Genomic DNA, 10,752 nt, shown 5'->3' with positions numbered 1-10,752 from the left:
TAGCTTTTCTACTTCAAGGTCTCCCAAGGGTTGGCCACTCGGACAGCCCATTCTCCTGGCCAGACTTGTCCCACCTCTTGCGAGTGATTTATGCTCCTTTCCGTCAAAGGCTCAACTTCCTGGGAAGGCTTTAGGTTATGGAAGATGGAAGGAGTAGAGAGCCAGCATACACGCAGCAAGTACTGTGTGCCAGGTGCGGTGTGCTGGGTGGTCTACAAAGTGCTTTTCACGGAAGCCTCGGTGCTCCTGCTCCTTAGAGTCCTCCCACACAGATGAGGAGCTGGACCCAGGAAGGTGATGATTTGCCCCTCACAGTGAGTCAGAGAATCAATCTCCTGGCTCCATGCTGCTCTGCAAGGCCCAGGTCCAGGGCTAAAGGTAGAGAAGCCACTAGGCTCAGCCCACACCTTCCACACCCGCAGCACCACCTCCGAGCACCCAGACCCAGCCCTGGTATGAGCTGTCCCCTGGGCCGGGCCTGGGACCCGCAGGTATGGTGTCTACCCAGACTCTGCAGAGGCACATGGCCTTGCCTGAGTTGTGCAGGCTTTGGGTTCATAGCACAGGCAGCCATGTGCTGGCCGTGATGTTGTGGGTGGGAAGCTTGCTCCCCCTAGGCCTCAGCTGTCTTCCCCATTTACCCATCCTTCCATCCATCCATTCATCCACTCATCCATATACCTGTCTATTAATTCATCCATGTATCCATTCATCCATTCTCCTAATTATCATCCATCCATCCACCCATCCGTCCATCCATGCGTCCACCCACTTATCCATCCATCCATCTAATCATTCATCCATGCATCCATCCATTCTCAGGGCTTTTGCAAGGATTACATGAGATGGTCAGAGAGAGCCACAGTACTTGGCACCATGTGCCGATGCATTTTTTTCTCCTTTTCCTCCTCATTTTCATTCTTCCTCCTGTAATTGTTGCCCATATGCTATCTGGACATACGATAGAAGAGGAGGAGGGAGTACGAGCGGTGGGGCTGCTGTTGGGAAGAGCCAAGGGCACCTGCTCCAGTCTCCTCCCTGGGGCAGGGACTCCCCTTGGGCCGCCCTGAAGAATCTATCAGGGATAAGCTCGCTTCTTAGTTCACATTCCTAGAAAACTCCTCCTGATGTGGGGCCACCTTTGGCTTCCCTGGGAAATGTCACCAGTGGTCGCAATCTGCCCGGGGAACACAGCAGGCTCTCTCCTGTTTCCTGCTGAGACTTCCCCCGGTCTCAAAGGCAGGGGCTGCTCCTGTCCCCTCCCACAGCTGCTAGTAGCCTCTCAGGGTTGTTGCTGACCCCATGTGCTTCCCATGGACCTCAGCCTCTGCCTGCTCTCTGCACCTGCTCACCATGGTCCCTCTGCAAATGGCATGGCCAGACAGAGACGCATTCCAGGCGTGGCATAAACGGCCTGGTTGATAGCACTGTCTGAGGTCAGGGGAGGGTCACTGACGCCCCCCTCCCCATTTCCTCGTGGCTCTTCCCGTGAGCATCTGCTAGCGGGTGGCTGAGGGAGGCCCAGGCCACAGTGACAAGCCCGGCTCCATATGCTAGGGCAGAGGCGGGTCTGACGGTTGGTCTTGTCCATTTCTCAGTTTGCCCACAGATGGCCCCATCAGAGCTGAGTTCAAGGTTAGTGAGTAAGACTGTCCTGGAGCTTTTGTGTGGGGGTCATGTGTGTGTGTGTGTGTGTGTGTGTGTTTAAGAGAGAGAGAGGAGGGGGAGAGGGAAGAAGGAGACAGAAAGGGGCAGAGAGAGAGGAGATACAGAGAGAGAGGGGGAGAAACAAAAAGAGGGAGGAGACAGAGAGAGAGGGAGGGAGGAGGGACACAGCAAGGGAGATAGGCTGGGGGAGAGATAGAGAGAGAGAGAGAGAAAGAGAGGAGGCGGGAGAGATGGGAGAAGAGAGAGAAAATGAGGGAGGCAGGTTGAAGAAGAGACAGAGGGAGACAGAGAGAAAGAGGAGGAGGAGGAGAGATGGTAGGGAGAGAGAGGGAGATAGGATGGGAGAGAGACAGAGAAGAGCATGAGTGGGGAGAGACGGGGAGAGAGAGAGAGAGAGAGAGAGAAAGTGTTTTCTGTCTGATCCAGGAATTCTCCTGGATGGCAGAGTTGGTTTCCATAACGACTTTCTGATATAAACATATTTGATAAAAATAAGTTAACAGCGGAGCTGTGGTGGAGCACAGATTCTCAGAGTGGAGAGAGAGAGAGCGAGAGCGAGAGAGAGAGAGAGAGAGAGAGAGAGAGAGCGCCCTCCTCAAAGACCAGCGTTTCCTCTCTGCCTCACCTCCCAGCCAGGCTCTGCTTGCCATAAACTGACTCAAAGCTTTGTTCGCCACATTCCGTGTAGCCGCTCCCTTCCTGCCTTGTACCTTAGATACATTCTCCCTCCCTCCCTCCCTCTCTCCCTCCCTCTCTCCCCCCTTTCTCCTTAGCTACCTGAAGCACTACAGTATGTATGGGATAATATGATAAATTCATTTCTAATTCACTGCATTATCCCTTGAATATTTTAATGACTCATTGAATGGAGTAAAAAAAAAGCGATTTCAAATGAACAATTATGCTGCATTAGTCTAAGGGCTGATTATATTTAAACACTGCTCACATGGATAGCAGGACACGGCGACCTCAGCATACGAGAGCTAATTTGGCTCTTATCTCCAAATAATTTTACACCGCAAATTACCATGAAAACCTAAAACCTGGCTTTTAAAAACATTCATCAAAAGATAATATTGCACTTTGTAACGACATTTTATTTAAATTATTTTGAATGGGAGTGAAGGCATTTCTGGGGTGGGACAATGACAGCCGAGCAGAGCGGGGACTGTGAGTGATAAGGAAATGACAAGGGGTGCTGGGTTGGGTTAAAAATAAAAGCAGAACACGTTGGGGTGGGGGAAGGGCGGCAGCCAGGCACGTGGGAAGCACTAGCAGCCCAGCCCCTCTCCCTGGCTGTGGTCTGGGATGGCTCCAGGGAGGCCATCACAGCTCAGGAGGTCACGGGCCAATTCCGGGGGGCTGAATGACAGCACCGACCACCCCTGCTCCAGGCCCCCAGCTCCTGCCCCCACCAAAGCAAGCCTGGGCCATGCCAGCTCCCCCAGGCTGGGCCGGGGTCCATTTAGACCGGAGAGGCAAAGGGGTGAGCTGCACTGGACGGTCTCTTGGATTTTCACTTTCTAAGTCCTGGGGGCGGGCGCTGTGGCACAGCAGGTTAAGTCTCCACCTGCAGTGCCAGCATCCCATGTGGGTGCCCGTTCCAGTCCCAGCTGCTCCACTTCTGATCCAGCCCCCCTGCTAATGAGCCTGGGAAAAACAGCAGAGGATGGCCCAAGTCCTTGGGCTCTTGGGAGACCTGGAGGAAGCTCCTGGCTTCAGCCTGGGCCAACCCTGCCCATTGCAGCCATCTGGGGGGTGAACCAGCAGATAAAGGGTATCTTTCTCTGTGTCTCTCCTTCTCTCTCTGTAATTCTACCTTTCAAATAAATAAGAGTAATTTTCTTAAAAAAGAAATCCAAGTCCTGTATCCTAATGGGATGTGCTAAACCACCAGTAGCTCAAATTTGGGGGTGTTGGGGAAGCACTCACGTTTACTCCGAACACTGGGAAAACACAAATGATCATCACGCCCATTTTAATGATGCAGAAACTGAGGCTTAGAGATTCTCATCTGGGAAGTGGCAGGGCCTGAGACCTCCCCTGGCTCCCAAGAGCCACCTGCCCTTCAGGGTGGCCCTGCACAAGGCTGGTTTCTCAGCAGGGCCACCCTGGCACTGTCCCCTCCGCAAAGGCTTGTTGTGGCCTCTGGATCTCCTGGAGCATAAACCGTGCCTTCACAGTTGCCCATGACCCACACTGGACCCTCACCGTACAGCCCAAAGCACGCATGCGCAATTGCACAGGTGTCAGCCATCAAACTGAAAACATTGGTCCCAACAGAGAGAGAACCGCGAGTCCTGATTCCTCGCTGGGACCGCTTCGCCTGAACTCAAGGAGCAGATAAAGATGGTTTGTTCCACTGACGGTCCCGAGCCGGGTTCTAGGTTCCGGACATGCCAAGTTCGGTAATTATTGCCAGGTGTGCCGAGAGGGCCACAGGCTCCGCCCACTCGGCAGAGTGGCAGCAGGTGTCACAGCGGGGCTGCCCCCACGCCGCCCGGCTCCTAGTACAGCTAACCCCTTTTCTCCCTGACTCAGTGGTGAAGGGGAGGGGTGAGTGTCAGCTTTGCAGGCCAGAACCTCAGCCTCAGCCAGGTCAGGTGATTTGCTGGAGATCTGTGAGCGGCAGGACCGGTGGCTCAGACGCCAGCGTCCCGGCCAGCACGCTCCAGGAGCTGCAGTCCCGGCACGGCTCATTGGCATTCCCGTCTGTGTTGTTCACCTAACATATTGAGAAGTCCTTTAAAAAATGCCAACTCTGATTATGGAAAAGTCTGACCCTCTAGGAAGGCAGGCAGGACAACAACCCCTTGGAGGTCCTTCGGATTCAAGCCGGCACTGGCCGCCTTTACAGCTGCCAGAGGCGGAATAAAAGGGAAACTTGAACTTGGCGGTGCCTGTTCTTTCTTAAAACAAAACCAAACCCAAAAGATATTCAGGGCAAATTTTAGAATCATTGACGGTTTCTAGGAAGATTTTCTTTTTTGGAAGAAGAAAGGTACTCTTGTCTCCTTAATTGTTCTCGCTGTTCTCTGTCACCAATCATGATATTCTTTGTGGAAAGTATTAATCTCCCATCCTCTCGTGTTCAATATTCCCATTAACGATCAAAAGTCTAATGAAAATATCTGCATGAAAAGCCCTGAGCACCAATTGCAGAGACAAATAGAAGATGAACTCCATACGCGTCGCTTCTGAAACGCATGATGCAGATTAACTGACATCTTAATTAGGCTTCGGCATGAAGACGGTCAGCCAGAGGGAATCAGAAAGGCCGAGGCCTCAGCACTTGGGGCAAGGGGTCCTCTGTCGGTGCCCTAGAAGAGGGGGCCGAGAGGGACCTTGGGCTTTCTGTATCCCAGTGCCCGCCTGCCCTGGTCCAGCCACGATAGGGGCCTGAGGTCTCATCCTGTTTCTGAGTGAACGGGAACCCGCAGGTATAGGAAGTCTCACTGTGACCGAACCTCTGGGCCCTCCACCCTGTGCTGCACCCTCCCTCCTCATCTCCCTGCTACGACAGAGGCTCTGAGAGGGCGGATCCTTCCTCTGTCTCATTGGCGTTGGTTACGCTGGCGCCCACAGGTACCTGACTTAGGGCAATGACAATAACACAGCAGCAAACAACTATACAGAACCTCTGACACATTCCGGGGATTGTTCCCATGCCCTGTAGTTAAAGTGACTCTGGTGAGCGCAGTAACAACCGTGCAAGGTACAGACAGTGGGCATCTCTCCTTCCCAGGTGAGGACACAGAGACACAGAGACGCTGAGCAGCCAGCCCAGGAACACACCGCTCACAACATGTGGAGCTGGGCTTTGACTCTGGTCCCTGCCTCCAGAGTCCTGGCTCGTGAGCCCTGGGCTTCACAGGGCAGGGGTCAACATGCATTTGTTGAGTGAGATGACTCAAAGGGCACCATGAATGTCTCGTCCCTATGGCTGGGCATCCCTCTAACCCTTTGCTGTGTTAAGCTGTACACAGGTCCAGAGCCATTATCCTACTCTATCCTAGGTCCTGCTAGACTCTGTTGAAGGCGGAGGTGGGCCCCAGGTATTTCTAGCTTTCCTGAGCACTGGCGATCTGTTTTAAACTGGATAGCCTGAGAATAAAAACAGTCCCCACTGAGGGGCTCCCACGGCTATGACGTGGCCCCCTCACATCAAGGCCAGGCTCGGTTCTACAGTCCTTGTGAGTGGCAGGGCCACTGTCTCTGAGCACCTGCAGGGACTTCCTGGTGTGCCTTAGGGATTCCTAGTGCTGGCCAGGTGTGTTTACTCACCAAGATCACTCTCCCTAGAGAGGCTCTCCCCTGGAAGTCCCCTCTCACAGGGCACAGCCAGAAACACGAGGGGACTCTGACCATTCAGGGAGCATGAATTAAAAGATGAGTTTACTTTGGTGCAGAAAAATTTGGAGATCTCTGCAAGTGAGGGGCCTTTGTAAAGTTCACGAGAAACGTTATGGCGAAAAAACCCTGCGTGGATTCCCAAAACTTTTTGCACCAAGATGAACTTGTCTGTTCATTCCATTTTCCTACACACATTTTTTTGGAGGCCTTGCCCAGAGCCCTGGGCAGTGAGCTGGAGGGTGGGCACGAGGGGAGGCCCAGAGAGGAGGTACTCCGTCTTACAGAGGAGCTGCTGGGAGAGGCGTGGGTGGGCCCCCGATGTGGTACGGCAGGAAGCAGGGTTACGTGGTTTGGAGTCGGGGCCTCGGCTGGCAGACCCATGTCTACTGTCCATTAGTGGAGACACTGCCTCATTCCACCTCCCTAGGCTGGACTTTCCCCGTCTCCAAAATGGGAGAATGCCTAGTTCCCAAAGTGACCAAACACTGAGTGAGCTTAGCAACAGGTCAGGCATCCCCCGCCTCCAACACTGGACCCCACAGCCTCTTCCGGGCTGCTCGCTCGGCCTGCTGAGCGCTCCCTGGACGCAGTGGCCGTGTGCCATTCAGAACCACTGTGGAGTGAGTTCTGCAGGCAGGGCGGCGCCCTGGGGTCTGCACTGTCTCCAGCTCACCCGTGGATGCACGCACACGCCTGCTGTCCACAACCCACCCGGGAGCCGTGGACACCAGCACACAGGAAGTGCTCCGTCCTAGACCGATTTGGTTTAGAATCTCTTGCGGCTGGTGGAATCTGGGGGCAGGTGGACAGGGCCGAGTGGACACAGCTGGGCCGAGCTGCTGCTTCCTGCTCCACACTCAGCCGAGGGAGAGTGGGTGACGACGCGACCGAAACCCAAGCTCCTCCGGCCTGAGCGGGAAGGCCGAGGCGGACCGAGCAGGTGGCCCTGGGAAGCTCTGAGGCTTAGCGGCCGTGCCTGACAGCTGCCACTTGCCACCTGCTCTGCCTCTGTGTGTGCAGCACAGAGTGTGTGTGAGGGCTCTGTCCCAGGGGGCACAGGGAGGGGCAGCCTCATGGACTCTGAAACCACTGCACCCTGTGTGGCTTCTGCCCTCCGAGTTGTGGAGCCAAACCCCGGGACCGGAAGCTCTCTCTGTGTGTGGAGTGGGCTGTGAGTGTGACCTGCGGAGTGAGCCGGCCCCTGGTGACCACCAGGGAGGCCCACGCTCAGAAAGTGGCACTAGGGCCAGCTTAGGGGGAGATCAGGGTCTTTCCCTTTTGTGCCCTCTGCCACCCTCCCTGGCCTGCTCACGTGGGTCTCCTCGGCTCCGCCACTTTGTGCACTTAACATGTTTCCAGAGCTCCATGCCAGGCAGAGGCGTGCTTGGCCCAGGGGGTGTGTTGGGGGGACAGAGACCAGCCCGGCGCTGCCCAGGAAGCTGTGGCGGGCGTCTCTTTGAGGAAGCCCCCTCCAGGGCCTTTGCCAGGGCTGCATCTCAGGTCGCCCCCGGGAGCTTCCTGGCGAAGGGCGGGGGACACTGGCCTGTGGTGACTGCTCCTTCAGCACCCCCACCCAGTGGCTGGGAGAGTCCCCTGGTCAGCTAGTGCAGACTGCTGCCCCGTCTCCCACCCAACTCCAGAAGAAACGCACAGTCCCCCCCCCACCCGTGTTGTCTCTGCATTTCCCAAAGCGCTCCCAGCGTGTGGCCCAGTGGAGTTGTTAGCACAGTTCCCGTGGAACAGATAAGGTTGAAACACTTGGCTCCAGGGAGACGACACAGGGGCTACTGGGTCTTCAACCAGCAAGATCTAGAGCAGATCTGGTTTTTTCTGGTTCTGCTTTCCCACGGGGGTCCTCTCGGGGTGGAAAGCTTTGCCCACTCTTTGCAAAGCCCGACTGCAGGTTGTCCAGGCACGGGCTCCTGACCGCTTGCGGCGAGCATGTATGCAAATAGCCAGTACATGTTCGGGACACATGCAGACCCCCCACCCCCCAGATATTTTCATTCTGCAGTCGGTTCAATACACAGATGAGGAACGGGCAGTTGCAGAGGGCTGATTGCTAGTGGGAAAAACTCAACAAAGCCCTTCAATACTGCTCACCCCAGAGTGTCCAAAACGTGTATGGCAGGACAGTCTACCTGTCCCTCCCACTGCCCCCCACCAACCGTATAATGCTCACCAACAAGGCACCATATTTGTGTTCCCAAGGCCAACTCTGGCTCCTACACAACCATTGTCTCAACCGAGATGTGGCACCCGCCTTGCCACCGAGACACTTCTTGCAACTGCTGGACCACTTGCGAGGGGCGGTATCAGCTGAGTGCTGGGGCGACCTGACGCGGCTGTCCTTGCACCTGCCGGCCTCCAGCTCCCCCAGGCGTGAACTCTGACCCCTGGCTGCTTACCTTGATGTCTGTCATCAACCAGTGTCTCCAAAACCTCAGCCTGGGCTCCGACCTGCTCGGGGCGTCGGGGTCCACCATCACCAGGATGTAGCTTGCCCCCTGCAACACAAGCACCGGAAGTAATGTAGCATCGTGGCTGAGTGTTGGCAGGAGAACACCAAGGGAGTGGACGCTCCTTCCACCTCCACTCCGGCTGGGAATAGCCAGCCAGCCCCGAGCCCGTCCTACCCAGAGCCTCCCTGTTCTCACAACCCCCTGTATCACAGTTGTTCTTGGAGGAAAAAAGCCAGCGACGGGCATAGCAGGGGGCCTCTTGGCTCTCCCTTTAATGAAGGGTGAGTCCTCGCCCCCCAACACACACCAAGGCGTATTCACTGAGCCTCTGCATGTGCCCAGCACCAGATGCACCCCCAAAACAGGACTTCGGCCCTGAGCAAGCTTCCGGGGTGGTTGGAGGAACCCGACTGCTGATCCAGCAAGCACAGGACAACCGTGTAAGAATTGCAGCAATGACCAGAAACCCCAGGAAGTCAGCCGCCCCTTCCCCTGCCATCTAGTGGACCACCTACTAGATGCCGGAAGCTCTTCCAGGGGCTAGGAAGCCAACGGGGCACAAGACAGTAAGAGCTATGCTTTGGGGAAGCGTCTATTCTAGGGAAGAGACAGAGCTAATAAAACCAGATACAGAAATAAGCAAGGTAAACATCGAGGGGGTGGTGAGCGCCACGGCACAGCCCAAGCAGGGCAGACGAGCGGGCACTCCAGGAGCAGGCACTGCTGCAAAGGCCTCAGCTGGGGAAGACGCAGGCTCTGAGTACCACTGTGGCTAGGGCGTGAGCTAGGGGGACAGTGGGTGTGGTGCGGCGGGGGGAGAGGGGGCAAGGGTCAGACCGCAGAAGGCTTTGCAGCACTGGAGGAGGAGAGGTTTTTTTTTTTTGTTGTTTTTGTTTTTTTAATGATTTTTGAGAGGCAGAGTGGACAGTGAGAGAGACAGAGAGGGAGGTCTTCCTTTTTCCATTGGTTCACCCTCCAGTGGTTGCTGTGGCTGGCTCACTGCGGCCGGCACACTGCGCTGATCAGAAGCCAGGAGCCAGGTGCTTCTCCTGGTCTGCCATGGGGTGCAGGGCCCAAGCACTTGGGCCATCCTCCACTGCACTCCTGGGCCACAGCAGAGAGTTGGACAGGAAGAGGAGCAACCGGGACAGAATCCGGTGCCCAAACCGGGACTAGAACCCGGTGTGCCAGCGCCGCAGGTGGAGGATTAGCTTATCGAGCTGTGGCGCTGGCCATGGAGCGGAGTTTTATTCCGAGTGCGGCGCAGAACCTCGGGAGGGTGTCAGGGCGGGCAGTGTTTCGCTGTGACGTTACATTTTTAGAAAGTCAGGCCAGCTGCTGGGTGATGGTTGGCAGAGGACCAGGGAGGGAGCCAGGAGGCAGTTAGGAGACCCCCGTAGTAAGACAGGATGCTGGCTCCTTTTCTAGGGTGGGAGCAATGGGGATGGAAGCAAAGAAACGGGTGGAGGTGTGTTTCTAGTAGACCCAACCCTGTCTGCGGATGGGCTTGATGGCCGTGAAGACTCCACGGAGAAACTGGAATTCAGGATGAAACCTGGGTTTCTGGCTGGAGCACCTGGGTGAATGGGTGAATTCACCTGGGTGAATGGGGCCATTTCTGGACACAGAGGAGACTGTTTGAAAGGGACGTTGGGAGTTCTGTTTTAGACACGAGGTGGGGGAAGGGGAGGAAATGCCTTTTAGAGGACCATCGGCTCTGCACACCAGGGTCTGGAGCTCCGGGGAGAGCTGGAGGCTGGGTTCTAAGCATGGGCGCTGTTGGCTCACTGGTGGTCCTGAACTGCGTGGAATGGCGAGATGAGAGCCGCCGCAAGGGAGGAACGGGCCCACGGCTGACACGGAGGAGCCGGAGAGCCTGGCAGAGTTCGCCGTGCAGCCAGGGCGGCGGGGGAAGGGCAGGTGCCAGGAAAGCGAAGGCAGAGCTGCGTTTCAGGCGGGAGAAAGCGCTCAGGGAGCCGAGCGCTGCCGAGGGGTAGAGCAAGACGAGGACACAGACGTGACAATTCGACTTGACAGCTCGGAGAGCGCCGTTATCTTGACAAGACGCGTTTCAGTGCGGCAGGAAGGACTGACGTAGGGCGGGCGAAGCTTCGAGGAGACGCGAGAGGAGGAGTTGGAGGCAGTTAATAAAGATGACGAGGAGAAGTTTGGAGTGAAGGGCAGCTGGGCTGAGATGCCGGAGTTAGGAAGGCAGAGTCAGATTTTTTTTTTTTTTTTTTGGGTGATAGGCATGTGTGTGAGCCAATGG

At 55.9% G+C, this 10,752-nt stretch overlaps 1 protein-coding gene across 3 annotated transcripts in view; it reads right to left on the bottom strand.

Annotated features, from left to right (window-relative positions):
- Positions 1 to 10,752, bottom strand: part of PEBP4 (phosphatidylethanolamine binding protein 4) — a 220,907-nt gene that overhangs the window by 85,256 nt on the left and 124,899 nt on the right. For all 3 annotated transcript variants that reach the window (XM_051836751.2, XM_051836752.2, XM_051836753.2), the window contains exon 4: positions 8,430 to 8,528. In XM_051836751.2, the coding sequence (XP_051692711.1) occupies positions 8,430 to 8,528 (99 nt within the window). The remainder of the gene's footprint in view (positions 1 to 8,429; positions 8,529 to 10,752) is intronic.

This window comes from Oryctolagus cuniculus, chromosome 8 (assembly GCF_964237555.1).
Source record: "Oryctolagus cuniculus chromosome 8, mOryCun1.1, whole genome shotgun sequence".
Lineage (NCBI taxonomy): Eukaryota > Metazoa > Chordata > Mammalia > Lagomorpha > Leporidae > Oryctolagus > Oryctolagus cuniculus.
Note: the sequence above shows the minus strand (reverse complement) of the source record. Positions and strands in the feature narration are given on the sequence as shown.